The sequence below is a fragment of the Ranitomeya variabilis genome, chromosome 6, assembly GCF_051348905.1.
Source record: "Ranitomeya variabilis isolate aRanVar5 chromosome 6, aRanVar5.hap1, whole genome shotgun sequence".
Classification (NCBI taxonomy): domain Eukaryota; kingdom Metazoa; phylum Chordata; class Amphibia; order Anura; family Dendrobatidae; genus Ranitomeya; species Ranitomeya variabilis.
Genome location: NC_135237.1, coordinates 126770884 through 126791436, shown reverse-complemented (window position 1 = coordinate 126791436; position 20553 = coordinate 126770884). Strand labels below are relative to the sequence as shown.

The 20553-nt window shown below is 42.1% G+C and overlaps 1 protein-coding gene across 1 annotated transcript in view; it reads right to left on the bottom strand.

The window, feature by feature from the left end:
• The window catches only part of CMTM8 (CKLF like MARVEL transmembrane domain containing 8), a 112371-nt gene that overhangs the window by 18503 nt on the left and 73315 nt on the right, over positions 1-20553 (bottom strand). The window contains exon 3 of the mRNA XM_077271896.1: positions 7690-7863. Coding sequence (XP_077128011.1) covers positions 7690-7863 — 174 coding nt within the window. The remainder of the gene's footprint in view (positions 1-7689; positions 7864-20553) is intronic.

Sequence of the window (20553 nt, the reverse complement as noted above, 5' to 3'; positions counted from 1 at the left end):
CTCATATCCTGTCGGGTTTAGGCAGGAGAAATGAAAAGCCGGCACTTGAATTACCGACTTTTCACTAACACCGCTGCGTATTTCTCGCAAGTCACACTGCTGGTCCGTGTGGAATCCGTATTTTTCTCGCCCCCATAGACTTTCATTGGCGATTTTTTGGAGCAATACGCTGACAAACGCAGCATGCTGCGATTTTGTACGGCCGTAGAAAGCCGTATAATACTGAACCGTAATATACAGCTGATAGGAGCAGCCCCATTGAGAATAATTGTGCCGTTTATTTTGCGAGTTTTACAGATGTATTTTCTGCGCTCTTACGTCCGTAAAACTCGCCAGTGTGACGCCGGCCTAAGTCTGTGTCCTTATTTAGAGTGACATCTGACACGCCCACCAGGGCCGTGGGGTACTCCGAACCGGGTCGGACAGTTCTTTGGGAATGTCAGGGGCCGTGACCTAACTCCGTGGCCCTGGCTGTGCCGTAAAATGTGGAATATGCATATGGGATTTAACGTGAACCCACCTGTGGTGTTCGACAACAGATGGCCGACGCTGCTAAAGGAGACCGCTGGGGCTGATGGTGACGCAGCTGGGATGGTTCTGCTCCCCACAGGTGGAGCGGGGCCCCAGGGCTACCGGTTCTGTTTATGTCAGGCTTTGTGTACCTTGTAGTGCAGGACTCAGGACACAAGAGATCAGTGGAGGACACAAGGACTGTAGTTTTCTTTTCCTTTACTTGATGGTTGATCGTACAGACCGGGGCACTGGTAACAGATCGTGATGGAGAGCCGGGCAGCCTAGAAGCAATTTTGGATACACCTGGCCAGGTAGGTACAGAGCCCTTCTTTCTGAGCTGTCTCTCTCTGTTTTTAAAAACTAACAGTTGCCCGCATGGCAGGCAGCTCGAGCCTATCACAAGTGCCACTCCTTTGTGTCAGCTCCAGGCTCTGGTATGCTGCTGTGCGGCCGGGTATTAGATCAGACCAGGAGACTTGCAGTCCCTTGCCTTCCGGATTTAGCTGCCGGGTCTTCAGTACCCACACAACCACGGACTCCGGTATCTGGTTCCTAGCGCTCCGCTCTGGGGCGAGTTTAATCATAGCTCCACTCTCCAGGTTCTGCTCTACTCTCCTACTGACACCTGGTAAGGGGACCCCTCCTTGCTTCCAGGCATGACATTACTCCATGAGGGAGGCAATGGCACTGTGGCAACCGGACTCCTTGGGTGCGACATCTATTCCAGTTTTATATTCTTAAAAATCAGTAGGAGTCCAAGAGGGCAGACTCAAACCATATTGATGTTACAGACTAAGCACAAATCACGTTATAAACTAGAGGCAATCCAACTTTTTTTTTCAATTCCATCCATGTTGGTGAACCTAAGTGGAAGGTGCAGTATACATTTATAAGGTATATAAAACAAAAAAAAGTATGTAACAGAACAAAAAAAAAAAAATCACAAGCACCAGTAAAAAAAAATTGGCTTGAGAAAATTGTTTTACACATTATCACAACAGTTCAAGGCTACATAGAAGATTGTACATGGTATTAAATAGATTTAAAGGGAATCTGTCACCTACTTTTTCGTATATAAGCTGCGGCTACCGCCATCAGGGGCTTATCTACAGCATTCTGTAATGCTGTAGATAAGCCCCCGCTGTAACCTGAAAGATGAGAAAAAGAGGTTAGATTATACTCACCTGAGGGGGCGGTCTGGTTCGATGGGCTTCGCGGTTCAGGTCCGGCGCCTCCCATCTTCATGCGATGACATACTCTTCCTTGCTTCCTGTCACGGCTCCTGCGCAGGTGTACTTTATCTGCCCTGTTGAGGGCAAAGCAAAGTACTGCAGTGCGCAGGCACCAGGAAAGGTCTGAGAAGCCCAGCACCTGCGCACTGCAGTACTTTGCGCTGCCCTCAACAGGGAGATAAAGTACACCTGCGCAGGAGCCACGACAGGAAGCAAGGAAAAGGATGTCATCGCATGAAGATGGGAGGCGTCGGACCCGGACACCCATCGGACCGGACCGCCCCCCCAGGTGAGTATAATCGAACTTGTTTTTCTTATCTTTCAGGTTACATTGGGGGCTTATCTACAGCATTACAGAATGCTGTAGATAAGCCCCTAATGGCGGTGGCCGCATCTTATATGCAAAAAAGTAGGTGAAAGATTCCCTTTAATACTTGAAGAGTTTTATTTACGGTACAAAAAAATATGCTCTATGGGTGTTCAACCAAGTTGTTTTAAAAGTACCCCTAAATATATGGGTCTTCTACATATGATTAGCTGAGTGACTGCCCCAACCTGGCTTTCCCAATGTGGGTCCATCTTATATGTATTAAAACTTGCTAACATTTTTCCTTTAAGAGGATAGAAAAATTCAAGTATATAGTATGTAGATCTTAAATGAAAAAGATGACACTTATTAAATTTACATTTCCTTAAAATTAACAACCCACTCTCTAGCTTTCATTGAAAATCAGATTTTCTGTGTGGGTAGGAAGAGCTTAGACTCAGAGTGTGAATTATTAAAAATAATGCATCAAATGAGTCATGGCCTGAAGCACCACAGCTAATTCTTTTACATTAGAGATGAGAATTGAGTGCTGGATGACTTAGATCTGGGGAGAAGATGGTTGAGTGGGATTTTCTAACTGTTGTGGTCTTATAAGAAAAGGCAAAAAACGCAATACATGTACGTAGTCACAACTTCAAATTGCATTTAGATATGGACAAACTTCTGTACAGTCACAAAAAACACTATTCTACACATGCAATACAATAATCAGCGAAACAAAAACATAGGTTTAGTACTTAAGTGCAAAGCTAAAAAGAGAAGCTTCATATGCATGTAAACATACAGTGGCTAGCGAAAAAAATTCACCCCCTTGGCTTTTTATGCGTTTTGTTACATTACAACCTGTGTAAATATTTTTGTAATCCGATTTGTTTGTGATGCATCAACACTAAATAGTCTAAGTTGGTGAAGCGAAGTGAGAAAAATATAGGCATAAATTAAATTTATGGGCTCAAAGAACTAAAAATCATCATGTGCATATGTATTCACCCCTTAAAAATTTCTGGCACAAAAAGTACTTTCATAAGTCACATGCTTAGGCTGGTTTCACACTTGCGTACGGGAGGGCTGCATAGTTCCTCCGTTAAGCCCCGCCCACTGCTGCACCTTCCATTCAGCTCCGCCTACATTGGCATGCGTCCTGCATTCCTATCTTTATCATTGGGTACGCAGGCCATGCAAATATATGTGGTTGCCTCCGCATGCGTCGTTTTGGCACTGCGCCGACCTTAAAATGCAACATGTTGCATTCGGCGCAGCGTCAAAACTCAGCCCTCCCGTATGCAAGTGTGAAACCAGCCTTAGTGAAAGGAAGTCTACCTGTCTGCAATCTGTGTGTCACATGGTCTGTCAGTATATACACACACTTTTTCTGAAAGTCCACAGAGGCTACAGCACCATTAGCAAGAGGCACCACTAACCAAACACCACCATGAATAACAAGGAGATCTCCAAACAAGTCAGAAACAAAGTTGTGGAGAAGTACCAGTCAGGGTTGGGTTCTAAAAAATATATCCCAATCTCTGATAATCCCCCGGAGAACCATCAAATCCATTATCAAATGGAAAGAACATGGTACCACAACAAAACTGCCAAGAGAGGACCACCCATGAAAATGCTTAGCCCGGACAAGGAGGGCATTAATCAGAGAGGCAGTAGAGATCAAAGATAACCCTGTAGAGTTCCCAAGCAGGGAGTGGAGTATCTGTCCATATGATCACAATAAATTGTACACTCCGTAGAGGTGGCCTTTATGAAAGACTGGGCAGAAAAAAGCATTTACTTACACACAAAAATTGTAAAGATCATTTTGAGTTTGCCAAAAGACATGTGAGAGACTCACCAAAATCTATGGAGGAAGGTGCTGTGGTCAGATGAGACAGGAACACCATGCCCACAGTGAAACGTGGTGGTGTCAACATCATGCTGTGGGGGTATGTTTTTTGGCTGCAGGGACAGGGAAAATGGTCCTAGGGGAAGATGGATGATACGACATGCAGGGATAATCTTAAAGTGAACCTGTCATCGGGATTTTGATAAGCAAACTACAGACAGACACTCATGTTGGCGCTGTTACACTAATTAAAATGATACCTGGGTTGAAGGAATCAGTCTTGTGGTTGCTGCAGCCGGAGCTTGCACAGATTACTAGCTACTGTACATGCACCACTGCCATTTTATTGGAGCAAAAAAAAAATGGCTCCAGAAGGTTGGCGGCCGCACATGGGCAGTAACATTTATCGATAAGTGATAGATGCTACTGTGCAGGCACCACCGCCATTTTGCTAGAGGTAAAAAATTTTTTTTTTTTTTTCGAAGCCCACAATATCAACTGCAATATTTAAAATAAGAGGCAGGTCACTGAAGGATTAGTGACCTGTCACTGAAGCCACAAAAAATGAAGATGAGGCCATAGAGCACCAAATTAAATCCGCGCCCACAGACCCCCCCAAAGCACGAGAATCTTATTAACTGAAAACAGAACACAAAAGATTAAAAAGCAACCACAAGAAGGATTTCTTCAACACAGGTATCATTTTAATCAGGGTAACAGCACCAACCTGACAGTGTCTGTAGTTTCCATAGCAAAATCCTGATGACAGGTTTGCTTTAAGCAAAATCTGTTTCAGTCTGTCAATGATTTGAGACTGGGATGGAGGTTCAGCTTCCAACAAGACAATGACCCAAAAGCATACTGCTAAAGCAACACACGAGTGGTTTAATGGGAAACATTTAAATGTTTTGAAGTGGCCTAGTCAAGTCTGACCACAGATTCTCAACTGGATTAAGGTCTTGACTTTGAAGACTCCTGTTCACAAGAGGAAACTACGTAACTTGAAGGAGCTGGAGCAGTTTTGCCCTGAGGAATGGGCAAAAATCCCAGTGGCAAGATGTGGAAAGCTCATTGAGACATATCCAATGTGAGTTGCAGCTGTAATTGCCTCAAAATGAGGCTCTACAAAGTACTGACTTTAGGGGGTGAATGGCTATGCACACTAAAGTTTTCAGTTATTTAATCAGCTGTTCGGCGCTGCAGCTGCACATGTCGCAGTTGTGACAACAAACAGGCTCTCCATGCATGTGTTGTGACTGTCACACAGCCGCGACGATGCAGCTGAGGCACCGAACAGCTGATTATTGGGAGCGCTCCAGGTATTCGGGTTTCCGATGCAGCTATTCGTTAAGCACTATAGCTATTCGGATAAAGAGTTATCCGAAGCTATGTGCTCATCCCTACTCCTCATTCCTATCCTGGTATGCATGGCCCCCTCATCCATATCCTGGTATGCATGACCCACTCATCCCCATCCTGGCATGCATGGCTCTTCATTCCTATCCTGGTATGCACGGCTCTTCATTCCTATCCTGGTATGCACGGCTCCTCATCCCTATCCTGGTATGCATGGCTCCTTATTCCTATCCTTGCATGGCCCCCATCAAAAAAAAAAAACATAAAAAAAATAAACCATCCTACTTACCGTCCCTGCACTTCCTTGCAGCGTCTTGTTCCGGTGCAAGCAGCTGAATTATGATTGTAATGCTTGTAAGCAGCGCATGGCAGGGACGTCATGCACTGCTTACAAGCAGAAGACAGCTCTGCACTGCACGCCGGGGCTATGTGCGCTGAGGACAGTGAGTATTCCCTGCACAGTGTCATCCGCAGTCACTGGGCAGTCATGCGTGCCCGCTACTTAAGAAAAATTATGGATCACATTCAGCTTAGACCAACCCCCACATGAAAACACCTTTCCACTGTTCAGTCCATTTTTTATATGCCTGGTCCTGGGCTAGTTTCCAAGAAGGCCTATAATGTATTATTAAAATCGTAGGTCTGTAACTGGATTGTAGGTCAATTAGTGTCCAGCACCTTACCATGTTTCTTCCAACAACTTCTCTCCTTATAGTAAATGCCCAGCCTGGCCACAATAGATCATCTGCACAAGATTGGAACCTTTGGCTCACCAGGTGGAGGTGTCAGGAATGACACCTTTTATAGTCTCAGGGCAACCCCCCCCCCCCCCCCCCTTAATTTTGACATCCTATAATAAGAGTAAACAGATATTATGTCCTTGATGTAGTGTTTATGTGAATGGCAAACTTACCCTAATGTTATCTGACTGATGCCTATGGCAACCAATCACAATACCTTTAACCTTTTCAGAGTAGATCAGGACCGGGCACATTTTTTAGTTTCATCATATATGATGGGCTTCTAACAGCTTTAAAAAATTCTCGTTTCAATATTCAAACAATTTTTGCTTCTTTTCACAATATATGGAGCTTAATTTTTATGCAGTTCTTACATTTTTCTTCTTCATTCAACAGGTTTAAAAAAAGTGATTTTTTTTTTTTCACACACCCATATGTGCCCATATCTCTTAAAAGACCTTGGTGATTGTGAGGGCATTTCATCATTGTAATATATTTTGGTTGCCACTTTCCCCGGTAAATGAGACTGGTATATTAGTGCTTCCTATATAGCGCTTGTTCAATGCTGTGTATATAGCAATCAGGAAGGCAGATGTAATAAACCATTTCCGCCTTCTCTATGGGGCTCCTAGCTATTGCAGCTGCACAATCTTGTGCACGAAGCTTACTACCGTATGTTTGACTTTTTAGAAAGATAAGACGTTATCTCCCCGATTCATCAAAGTGATTATGCCAGAACTGTGGTGTAAATCACTTTAGAAGGTCACACGTTTTTGCAAAATGCCGATCTGGGCAGCATGGATGTAAGACGGGGGAGTGACGCCCCAACTAGTCTAATGCATGACTACCACTTTATGGTAGAAATAATGCTCCAGGTCTCACTACTTTTCTCAGAGCCCCCAGAATATTTCATAAATGTGAAATGCTCAGGAGCATAAAGTGACAAATAAGTAAATCGGTGTGGTAATAGCCCAAAATATAACTTTCACTTTGTAATGTCGGACATAGAAATATGTATACAAATCTTAAAGGGAAGCTGTCACCCCCCTGGCGTCTTTAACTAAAGGAGCCACCTTGTGCAGCACTAATGCTGCATTCTGTGAAGGTGGCTCTTCTTTTTGTGCTCCTTTCGAACACTGCAATATTAAATTTTTATCATTTTCACACCATACCTTTAGTCTATGAAGACAGAGGAGGCGGCACCCGGTGCACGGAGGGGCTGACTGATGGCTGGGAGGCGGTTGTGTCTGGGGGAAAAGACATGCCCCCCAGACAGACTAAAGGTATGGCGCAAAATTTATAAAAATTAATATTGCAGCGTTGGAAAGGAGCACAAAAAGAAGAGCAACCTTCACAGAATGCAGCAATAGTGCTGCACAAGGTGGCTCATTTAGTTAAAAACACCAGGGGAGGGTGACAGGTTCCCTCTAAGGGTATTTGCACCCGGTCAGTAATCGATGCGGGTTGGACGCTGTGAACAGGCGCAGCGTCCAACCCGCATCGGCTAGCTGTTACAGTACAGTCCTCTATGCGTCCAGAGACGCCCATGGCTCACATGCGGAGACAGACATGCGGCATGTCTATTTATCTTGCGGAGACATGGGCTGCATCCAAAGCGCTGCCAATTACAGTGTGCACATACCCTTATACATTTAATGCAACAATCATTATAAGAAATACACTTACTACTATTGTCCATGGAACTTTGTGGATTCTGGTATGTGCTCCTGTCGCATGGATAATGAAAAGAAACGCAGTCAGGACCCAGTAAAATACAGCTACAAACATCACCCAGCCAAAGGCAGGAAAATGGAAATATTCAGAGCCCGCTATTAGAGCCCAGACCAATAATCCAAACACCTAAAAAGGAGAAACAGAAAGTAAAATTGATCAGATAATTGTCTTGATCTAGTTTTAAATTGTAAATGATATAAAATAGTAAAGTGATACAAGTCTTTAAATGATAAAACTGCAACAATCTCACAGGCGTCTAGGCTCACGCACGTTAACTAAACAGCAACATCTTCTGATGAGAAGAGTTGAAGAAAATTGGCATGCAAGCTCACTGCAGTTAAAGAAGGAAACAAATAGCAATGGCCCAAAGTCCAAGGTTAAGCCATCGAAATGCACATGTATAAATAAACCAAGAAAAAATGTGAATGATACAAGTGATCATAATAAAATTGCAAATAACTTCTTAAATGCCATTAAAAAAAAACATAGATCATGTAAAAAATGCCAAGATACACAAAAAAAATAGGGGGAGTTGATCTTTTTGAATAAATCCAAACTGGGATGAGCGGTTCACGCAACACAACACAGAGTACACTGCAGATGAATGGCATGCATGGGTGTATTCGACGAAGGAAGCCTCTCCTGATGCTCATGCAAAAGAAAAAAGACAATTTGCTATGGCCCATGCTGAAAAAGTTGGAGGCTACTGAAATGCTATACTCTGGAGTGGTGACACCAAGATAAATGTTTTTTGGAACTGATGGATTCAAAACTATATGGCACAGCAATGGTGAGGAGTAAAAATGAAAAATGCATGGTGCCTACAGTGAAACATGGTGGTGACAGTGTCCTTATGCGGTGCTGCATGAGTGCTGCTGGTGTCCAGGAGCTACAATTCATTGATGATATTCAATTCACAGATGTCCTGCTCTACATTAAAAGAGAACATGCTAAATTTTTTTGTTCCCCACATCATCTCCGTTTTATTAGACTCAGCAGGCTGCTTCAGCTGACTTTCACATAATGTGTTTGGGTGACTTTAAAAAGTAAACAGTTAATTTTTTTATTTCATAAAATCAATATTACACGAGAGAATAAGAAACTTTGTAGTATATCATTAGAGAAATCTGCTTCTTTCTCCTCAACTGATATTTCATTCTCAATTTTCAATTCACAGGTAAACTCTTCAATGTTGCAAACATGCAATCAGGACGATACTTGGTTCAAATTCACAAGAATCTAATTAAATGAAAAATCTCCATTTAAACTACATTTCTTCCCAATGAATGGATACAAGGGCCCAGAAGATAAATAAGTAGCTACATGGGACTTGGAAAAGAATAACAATGACACCCACGCACACTTTTCATTATAAAGGTTATCTTAATCCAATATCCATCCATAAATTAGACCCATTCTACAAGCAATTCTGCTCCAGACTGCAAAGAACGCACATTTATTCATTCTGGCACAATGTATTCTATTCATTTCTCAGCTGCTAAATAAGACTATTCTTCTTAATCCAGGTACGGCATTTTGCTTTCTATACAGTCACAATCTTCTATACAAATGGCAAATCCTCACTAGTCACAACGCTTCTGATCCTTCCAGGAGAGAACTCACACGTAAACCCCAACATGGAATAAGTATTTGTCTCAAGATTGAATACAGTTTCTTCCCCTTTCATTTAATTTCTAAACCATCAACATCTAAGATCCAAGATCCATTTGAGACAACATAAGTACCAGACAATATAATATGTCCGAATGGCCAGTTCTAAAGATCCAGACATTTAGTGTTACTGCAACTCACTGCCATCTCCCAGCCTCACTGGTCAACATATACTAGTGTTGATATTTACAGTAGTATATATTATTCATATCCATATCTATTAATCTAGGAAAAGCCTACTAAAAACATTTTATACATGTAGATACACGGTAATTAACCCGAATATTTAAAAAAGTAAAAAATTAGTATTTGTCTTTCTTAGAAGAATATCTAAGTGTGTATTATTAGGCAACTACCTGTGGAGAATTATGTAACTAATTGAAATAAACAGTTTCCCCATTTCACTTGTTTATCTGTTAACCCCCTCACACCCAGCCATTTTTTTTTTTTTTCTTGCGTTCCTGATTTTCGCTCCCCTCCTTTCCAGAGCCATAACTTTTTTTTTTTTTAGAACCATGTGAGGGCTTTTTTTTGCCGGACAAGTTGTACTTTTGAACGACACCATTGGTTTTCCCATATAGTGTACTGGAAAACAGGAAAAAAAAATCCAAGTGCAGTGAAATTGCAAAAAAAGTTTTTTGGGTTTTATTTTTACCATGTTCACCAAATGCTAAAACTGACCTGTCATTATGATTATGGTTCTTTTTTATTAATTGATAAAATACCTAAAGTTTTTGTTAAAAAAAAATATATAGAAAAAATATTGAGTCATTCTCCGATACCCGCAGCGTCTCCATTTTTCAGGATCTGGGGCTGCTGGGTGAGGGCTTGTTTTTTGCATGCCAAGCTGACATTTTTTAATTGATACCATTTTGGTGTAGATACAATGTTTTGATTGCCTTTTATTGCATTTTAATGCAATGATGCGGTGACCCAAAAAAAATGTAATTTTGGTGTTTTGACTTTTTTTTCCTCATTACACCATTTACGGGACTAATTGTTTTTGTATATTGATAGATTGGGCGATTGTGAAAGCGGCAATTCCAAATGTGTATATTTTTTTAAATTGTTTTATTTTGAATGGGGCAATGGGAGCTGATTTAAACTTTTATACTTTTTATTTTGTTTAATATTTCTAAACTTTTTTTTGTTTACTTTTCACTTGCTTTAATAGTCTCCACGGGAGACAGAATCTGCGATCATCCAATCGCTTGTGCTACAGATTGCAGGGCTTCAGCTCTGCTCTGTGTAGCAGAAATGATCACTTGCCATACCAACTATGACAACCACAGGGGCCTGCTGCACACCCTGGGTTATCATGCCAACCCATCGGCGACCCGCGATCATGTGACACGGGGGTCGATGGGTGGGATTAGTGACGCACTAGTGTTAAATGCCGCTTTCAGAGATTGATAGCGACATTTAACATGTTAACAGCCACGGGTGGATCGCAAGTCCATCCACAGCTGTTAGGGGCAGATCAGCTGACATGTGCTGGAAAAGATGTGGGCTCAGAGACAGAGCCCACATCAAAAGGGAGACCAGACTTGAACCGTACATGTACATGACATGCTTGAGGAAGATTAACTACCTAATTATTCCGCACACCTCGATAAAGGGTGTTGTATCCTTAAGGCCTAACCGTCCTCATTACAGGAATACACATCAACTGATCTGCTTCATCCAATAAAAATTCAAGTTTATATAGCTTGGAGTTGGAAAGTCTGCATAAAAATGATTATCCAGTCAAAATACTTGTCTAATAATTCTGTATATTGTGACTGCATTGGAAAGTAAACGCTCACATTGCCATGTCGCATTTGTTAACCAATGAATTTGTACAAATGAAAATTGTTAGTAATCTTTTACAAATTATTATGAGTGAAGTTTGAAAAATGAAAAACAAATTTCTGAAGATGGAGGGTGGGATGAAAGCACGGTAGTGAAGATCGACGTATCATTTATATAATTGTCTAAGGGTCACTTCCGTCTATCTGTTTGTCTGTCTGTCATGGATATTCAGTGGTCGCGGCCTCTGTCTGTCATGGAAATCCAAGTCGCTGATTGGTCGCGGCAAAACAGCCACGACCAATCAGCGACGGGCACAGTCCGGCGACAAAATGGCCGCTGCTTCCTCCCCGCAGTCAGGGCCCGCTCCATAATCCCCTCCAGTCAGCCCTCACACGGGGTTAATGGCAGCGCTAACGGACTGCGTTATGCCGCGGTGTAACGCACTCCGTTAACGCTGCTATTAACCCTGTGTGACCAACTTTTTACTATTGATGCTGCCTATGCGGCATCAATAGTTAAAAGATCTAATGTTAAAAATAAAAAAAAATAAAAAATCGTTATATACTCACCGTCTGTCGGCCCCCGCATCCAAAACAGGCCTTTCCCGCTCCTCGCGATGCTCTGGTAACCACTCCATGCATTGCGATCTCGCGAGATGATGACGTAGCGGTCTCGCGAGACCGCTGCGTCATCATCTCGCGAGACTGCAATGCACTTGAGACCGGAGCACGCGAGGAGCGTCGGTTACTGCTTCGCCTGGATCCGTGGGCCAACGGAAGGTGAGTATATAACTATTTTTTATTTTCATTCTTTTTTTTTAACAGGGATATGATGCCCACATTGCTATATACTGAGTGGGCTGTGCAATATACTACGTGGGCTGGGCAATATACTACGTGGGCTGGGCAATATACTACGTGGGCTGGGCAATATACTACGTGGGCTGGGCAATATACTATGTGGGCTGTGCTATACACTACGTAGCCTATGTTCTGTGTTATACACTACGTGGCCTGTGTTATACACTACATGGCCTGAGTTATATACTGCGTGCTTGGACTGTTATATACTACGTGGCTGTGTTATATGCTATGTGGGCTGTTATACACTCCGTGGGCTGTGCTATATACTACGTGGCTGTGCTATATTCTCCGTGGGCTGTGTTACATACTACGTGGCTGTGCTATATACTACGTGGCTGTGCAATATACTGTACTACGTGGGTTGTGCTATATACTACGTGGGCTGTGCTATATACTGCGTGGGCTGTGCTATATACTGCGTGGGCTGTGCTATATACTGCGTGGGCTGTGCTATATACTGCGTGGGCTGTGCTATATACTACGTGGGCTGTGCAATATACTACGTGGGCTGTGCAATATACTACGTGGGCTGTGCAATATACTACATGGTCTGTGTTATACACTACGTGGCCTGTGTTATATACTGTGTGCATGGGCTGTTATATACTACATGGCTGTATTATATGCTATGTGGGCTGTTATACACTCCGTGGGCTGTGCTATATACTACGTGGCTGTGCTATACACTCTGTGGGCTGTGCTATATACTCTGTGGGCTGTGCTATATACTCTGTGGGCTGTGCTATATACTACGTGGCTGTGCTATATACTACATGGCCAGCCGTGAACAATCAGCGACAGGCGCAGTCCGGCCACAAATTGCCACGGGATTTGAACCACGCTTCGCTAATTGGTCGCAGCCGGCCGAATCCTGTGTATTCAATGTATTATTCTAAAATCTTCATAAATAAACTACATACATATTCTAGAATACCCGATGCGTTAGAATTGGGCTACCATCTAGTCATTTATATTTTTCTTGGTTGATAGTTGTGGAAGGGGAGGAGAATTTTATGTGGGGTGACCAAATAATCTTGCACGATAGTACCTAAACAGCCAAAAGGCCAACCTGACTGCATCCGTGTAGTAAAAGCAACAGGATGTTTCCATCAGCTACAACAGAAAGATGTGCAAGTTACACTTTCATGTTTTATCACTAGGGGGAGCAAACAGATCATATTTTGTAAAAGAAACGTATATGAAAAAAAAAAAAATCATTCACGTCATTGTTGGCCAAACTGAAAAGCAGATTTACAGAGCATCCTCTCCAAGTACTTGTTCACCTAAAGACAATTATATTTTCCCATAATTAAAACAAAAAAATAAAATCAGTTATAATTAAAGCACAAAATTTTGTGTGTGATGAAATTAAACTGACAATTTTTTCATAACTCTTAAATTACCACATTTTACATGACCTTGTACAGACAAGTCAAAAATTAACAAAAGCAATAAAAGCCATTCTACAATCTACATGTTTTCCTTGTGGAATCATGAGAGATGTATAAGTTGTTGCACAACTAACCAGGCAAAAAAATTTACAAAGAAAAATGTAACTTTTTAATGTTTGCCATATTTCATTCTGTTCCTTAACCACTTTACGACCGAAGACTTATATTTAAGTCATGGGCCATGTTCCTGCAGGAAGCGAGTCATTAATCCCACCCATCAGCATGCCAGTTACATGATCAAAGGGCGTCAAGGGTTAGTCATGATAGCTGGGGTTCTGCTGAAGACCCCCGTGCCGGTTATCATGATCCTCCTGTGAACCCCAGCCCTTGGCTGAAGCATGGCTAGTGTATCGAAATACAAAAACAATGTGATCAGTAAACAGCGTAATGAGAAAAGACAAAAAAACGCCTGAATAACGTTTTTTTGTTGTTGCTGCAACATATCAATAAAGGCGATCAAAACATTAAATCTACCTCAAAATGGTATTAGCAAAAACATCAGTTCAGAGTGCAAAAAATAAGCTTTCATTCACCACCAGATCACAAAAAATTAGACTGCTACAAATCTTAGAAAATGAAAAGCAAAAAAATGTTCACAAATTTCTGATTTTGTTTTTTTTATCATTTAAATAAACAAACTATTTTTCTGCGTACTCATACTGACATGGGTAATCATATTGCCAGGTCAGTTTTACCATATACTAAACATGGTAAATTAAAAAAATTTGCAAAATGGCACTTTTTTTCCCGTTTTCCAGTACACTTTGTGGCAAAATGAATGGGGTCATTCCAGCAAAACACTTCCCTCATATGGCTGGAAAAAGGGATGGAAAAAGAAAAATGAAAAATTGCCCAAGAGTGAAGGGGTTATACAGTGGGCACGAAAAGTATTCAATCCACTTTAAATTTTTCACTCCGTTTCATTGCATACATTTGGTAAATTCAACAAAGTTCATTTTTTTTTCTCATTAAATATACACTCTGCACCCCATCTTGATAGAAAAGACCTCACAGCTTACAGTGCATGTCAGACCAAATCAAAAATCATGAGGTCAAAATGAACTGGCCAAGGAGCTCAGAGACAGAATTGTGGCAAGGCACAGATCCCTGGCCAAGGTTACAAAATAATTTCTGCAGTACTCAAGGTTCCTAAGAGAACAGTGGCCTCCATATTTCTTAAATGGAAGAAGTTTGGGACCACCAGAAGTCTTCCTAGATTTGGCCGTCCAGCCAAACTGAGCAGTCGTGGGAGAAGAACCTTGGTGAGAGAGGTACAGAAGAACCCCAAGATCACTGTGGCTGAACTCCAGAGATGCAGTAGGGAGATGGAAGAAAGTTCCACAAAGTCAACTATCACTGCATCCCTCCACCAGTCGGGCCTTTACGGCAGAGTGGCCCGACAGAAGCCTCTCCTTAGTGCAAGACATATAAAAGCCTGCATAGAGTTTGCTAAAAAAAAAACAAACAAACAAAAAAAAACACATGAAGGACTCCCAGACTATGAGAAATAGGATTCTCTGGCTGAGGAGATGAAGATAGATCTTTTTGGTGAGAATTCTAAGCGGAGAAAACTAGGTACTGCTCATCACCTGCCCAATACAATCCCAACAGTGAAACATGGTGGTGGCAGCATCATTCTATGAGGGTGTTTTTCAGCTGCAGGGACAGGACGACTGGTTGCCATTGAAGGAAACATCAATGCAGCCAAGTACAGAGATATCCTGGATGAAAACCTCTTCCAGAGTGCTCTGGACGGACCTCAGACTTGGCCGAAGGTTCACCTTCCAACAAGACAATGACCCTAAGCACACAGCTAAAATAACAAAGGAGTGGCTTCAGAACAAATCTGTGACCCTTCTTGACTGGCACAGCCAGAGCCCTGACCTAAACCCAATTGAGAATTTCTGGACAGACCTGAAAATGGCCGTCCACCAACGTTCACCATCCAACCTGATGGAACTGGAGAGGATCTGCAAGGAAGAATGGCAGAGGATCCCCAAATCCAGGTGTGAAAAACTTGCATCATTCCCAAGAAGACTCATGACTGTACTAGCTCAAAAGGGTGCTTGTACTCAATACTGTGCAAAGGGTCTAAATACTTATGACCATGTGATATTTCAGTTTTTCTTATATAATAAGTTTGCAAAAATTTCTACATTTTTTTTTCTTTTCAGTCAAGATGGGGTGCAGAGTGTACATTAATGTGAAACAAAAGAAACTTTTTTACATTTACCAAATGGCTGCAATGCAACGAAGAGTGAAAAATCTAAAGTGGTCTGAATACTTTCCGTACCCACTGTAGGCGTTTGTCACTACTTTTTGTTGACTGCCTCTCTCAATCAATACCGCTGCACCACCTGGCACCCCCGTCGAACATCTGTTACTGGCTGCTGCTTGAAGTACACTAGTTTTGCCAGAACATAGTAGTTCAATCATCTGAATAGTGGATGGATCTGCAGTGGCCGCTATAGAATAGATGCTGCTGCTGTGTTCTGGCAGCTTCAGGGAACTACCCGCCGATGTTGATAATACTATCCGATCAGATATTAACGACTTACCCCAAGGACAGGCCATTGATGAAAAAAGTGAAGGCCAACCTCCTTAACATCACAATGTTATGGAAGGTGTAGTTGGTGGAGGTAGCTCCATGACCTGTACAACTAGCAATTTTAACAGTGTTTTCACAGAAAATAGCTTTTTAATCTGCTACCATGATGACAGGTATTTCGAGAATCACATAAAAATAGTGAATAAATTCATCTGCAGTAAAGTCCGAAAATTGTTTTCCGGCAAAACAACTAGGTGGGTAAAACAGACAGTGAGTTATCAGCTTTAAGCTATTTTATTTCTTTAGTTACTTAAAATAGTTTGTTTCTATTCAATTATTTGTACAAATGTAATTGTACGGGTAAAACAGAAACCATGCAAGTTCCATCGGAAATGTGAAGAAGAACCTTGAAGGGATGCATCCTCAGAAATCACATACCGCTGTTTGAAATTCTAGCTGTTTTTTTATCTGCATTATCAAAGACTATTGTGATGTTAACAAATAAAACAAACCATAAAAAAAGAAAGTATTCATGGATATGTTCCCATTGTTAAAGACAAACATTTAGCAAATAATATGGTGAATACTGTGGAAACTGCGATAACTGTTTGGCCACTGGTATGGGGGTGAGTTATTCTTAATTATGCCAGATGTACTATTTATTTGTTCAGTAGGTAAAGGCACATGACCCATTGTTTCATACAAGACTGTCCGTTGACCTGTATGGTATGTTAATTTACGGAACGCCCACTGATTACATGTTGAATCGACCCCATCCAGTGTTCTAGTCTGCACAACTTGAAGGACAAATATGCAGTCTAATTAAACATTATAACAATGAGGGATTATCTCCCCCACCTTTCCCCAATCCTGTGGGACAATACACTGAAATGAGAGCTAAGGGAAATAAAAGGGCCCTGCTCCTGTCACTGGTGTGACTCAACAGGGCGTCAGCCCAGGAACCGCGGTTCCAGCTGGTGGAATACAGATCGGCTGCATTGACCATCAGTGTGTCCATTTAGCCATTTGGAAAACCCAGGTTGGGACAATCAGGTCACCTGGTCACATACCTGGCTGTGCAGCGTCAGATTCCTGAGTTTGTGGCTACCTCTTCTCTGTGGGTGTCTGCCAAAAAGGGGTGCTATTGGTTTGAGTAGTTGGCCCTGGATGCCCCGAAGACACGTAGGTTCTAATCCCCGGCAAGCCAGCGGAAGGGTGAGTGTCATTTGTACCACCTTGTTTACTTGTTGGGAAAATACTACATGATGTTGACTGCTGGTGAGTCAATAAAGTCTTATCGAAGTGTGATACCCTAATCCTGTGTTGTCTGAGCAGTGTTCTGCCCACGGGGTTGGAGTACGGGCGGTCAGTGGCATGAACCCTGGCCCGTATGATCTTTCTAAAGTCAGCAAGGGTAGCGGACAAAAGCACTGACTGAACATCATGTATCCACACAAACGTCTGGATGGACTGTGGAATTACAGGTACACTTTAGCACTATATCTAAAATCAGTTCAAAATTAATTGCAGATTTCCTACTGTATCTTTACATAGCTGGAGTGCTGTTTACTATTACAGAGCTCCAAATGCCCTTCTTTCTATTTACATAGACATTAGGTTTAATAGAAGTTCTTGCTGTCTAAATCCACCACTGCTTTCGCTTACGGCACACAGATTTAAAATAAGTATTCACGAACTCAATACTAGCTGTATAAATCTGTGTACATGAAGCCAGGAGCGGACATATCATTGGTGCAACCTGTGCGGCCACACAGGGGCCCAAGAGGAAAGGCGGCCCATTTCTACCTCCGAAACAGGTGCAATTTTGCATTTTTAGTAGCTCTTGAGCTGCAAAGGGTGCAAATATTTTTCTTGCACAGGGGCCCTTTTCTGTCTGTGTCCGCCAGTGCATGGAGTTGTACCTAAGGTAACTGAGCAGCAAGTTACTTTCCTGACTACCTTCACTTCTGCTCTAGTCCGAGTAACACCTGCATTAAAGCGTTCTGGTGGTGTCATCTGCAGGTGTTGACACTATTTAGGCTATGTTCACATTTTCATTTTTTTGATCCATCTTGGTATGATGAACACATATAAAATGATCCAGTAAAGAATCCAATTTAATGGGGTCGGAAAGATTTTAAAATGTCTTTAAAGGGAACCTGTCACCGCCCTCAGGCGTTTGTAACTAAAAGAGCCACCTTGTGCAGCACAAATGCTGCATTCTAACAAGGTGGCTCTTTTAGTTATGCTCCCTGCACACGCTGAAATAAACGTTTATAAAATGTGCCCCCTCAACCTGAAATTGCCAGGGAGGCGGGTCTTTCTTTCCTAATCAGACGCAGCACAGCCGTCGCTCAGGGCCTCTGCGTGCCTCCTCTTGCTGCATTATCGTCCCCGGCACCTGCGCTGTAAGTACACAGGGCAGCGCAATTGCGCACGCCTGGAAAAAAAACTTAATGTGCAGGCGCCGGGGATGATAATGCAGCAAGAGGAGGCGGCACCCGGCGCGCAGAGGCCATGAGTGACGGCTGTGATGCGTCTGATTAGGAAGGAAAGACCCGCCTCCCGGACGGTTTCAGGGTATGAGGGGGCACATTTTTTAAGCGTTTTCAGCGTGTGCAGGCATCATAACTAAAAGAGCCACCTTGTCAGAATGCAGCATTAGTGCTGCACAAGGTGGCTCTTTTAGTTACAAACGCCTGAGGGGGGTGACAGGTTCCCTTTAATTGTTCAATCCAGCTGCAATCTGTTTTAAGCTGCATCACAATGTTTTAGTCCAGTCAAAGGAACCAGATAGCAACTTTTGTAATATTGAAGCTAACAAAAAACAGATGAGGTTAAATAATTTCCCAACGGATTTGTTATTTTTTAAAGCACGATTATCCCCAAAATGCTAGGTATTCGGAGACACCTAGTAAAAACAGGTCCATTACAAACAAAACAAAAAACATACAATACAGAAACCAATTTTTGCTCTGTATGTAAGGGATTTTTATTTATTTTTTTACAAATACTGGCTCCCTTACAAATGGATGACAACTGGACAGGTGAACAGAACCATTTCATACCACTGCGCAAATAGGACTACCGCAAATGGTTCCCGGAGCAATTCACTTCCCATTTTCCTGGACTCATGTTTTATGGAAAACAAAAGAGACTTATGGGATGCTATGAAGGGACTTGAGAGGGATATTGAGAGCTCAATATGGTGGCTTTTCATGTGCAGATCTTTTTATCAAATAGTTAGATTACCGTAGTTTTATTTGTGGACAAATTATTAGCTGACTAGTGGTACTAAATGACTGCTCATCAGCTACTGATTTGCTGATTGGTGCTCACTGAAAAGTCGGTTTACACAGGCAACTGTGCTTCTGATACACATTCTCATCAGCACTGGTCCTGTTTACACAGGATGATGCACTGCGGTGAATGTTGATGTTCTGGTAAATAAAATTAGCTTTATGCCTGTTCATCGCGTGATCATCAGTCTATTTCGACAGCACTATCACGATAACCATGTAGTGTGCATTAATATAAAATTATAGGTGTACCCATACATGGGTATTGAAAGAACTCTGCAGGGAGGTTTTTCCAAGCATCATGGGAAAACTAACCATCAATCGTTTGCAGATGTAGGCTTGCACAAACCCTTCTGTTTTTTTTTATTCCATGCAGGGGCTACATCAGTTCCAGGACTCCATTTTTTCTTTAAGCTAAAGATAGTTCCTAGTGACATTGGTTGTATGCTTGGGGGCTTTGTCCTGTTGCAGAATACATTTTGTGCCAATCAGACGCCTCCCTGATGCGATTACATGATGCATAAGTATATGTATGCATTTCTCAGCATAGAGCTCACCATTAATCCTGACCACCATGTTTCACTATTGCCTGGCCTTTTTTATTATTATTATTATCATCATCATTATACATTTTTATAGTGCCATTTATTCCATGGCGCTTTACATGTGAAAAGGGGGCAAATATAGACAAATACAACATGAGCAAAAACAAGGCACTAACAGATACAGAAGGAGAGAGGACCCTGCCCGCGAGGGCTCACAGTCTACAGGCCTTCAGACACTAATTTTTGTACCGTTCTACAGCCCAAATTTAGTCTATTGCAAGACAAAGACCCCAAACATATGATCCATGTTATTAAGAACTATCTTCAACCTAATGCAGAGGTGTCAAACTGCATTCCTCGAGGGCCGCCAACAGGTCATGTTTTCAGGATTTCCTTGTATTGCACAGGTGATAATTTAATCACCTGCACAGAATGATTCCAGCACCTTGTGGAATGCTATTGACACCTCTGCTAATGCATAATGAGTCCTGGAAGTGATGCTATGGCCCCCACGGAGCCCTGATCTCAACATCATTGCATCGGTCTGGGATTACATGAAAAGACAGAAGATCTATGGTTCTTTCCCAAGATGTTTGGAACAACCTGCTGACATTCTTCAAAAACTGTGTGAAAGTGTGCCTAGAAGCA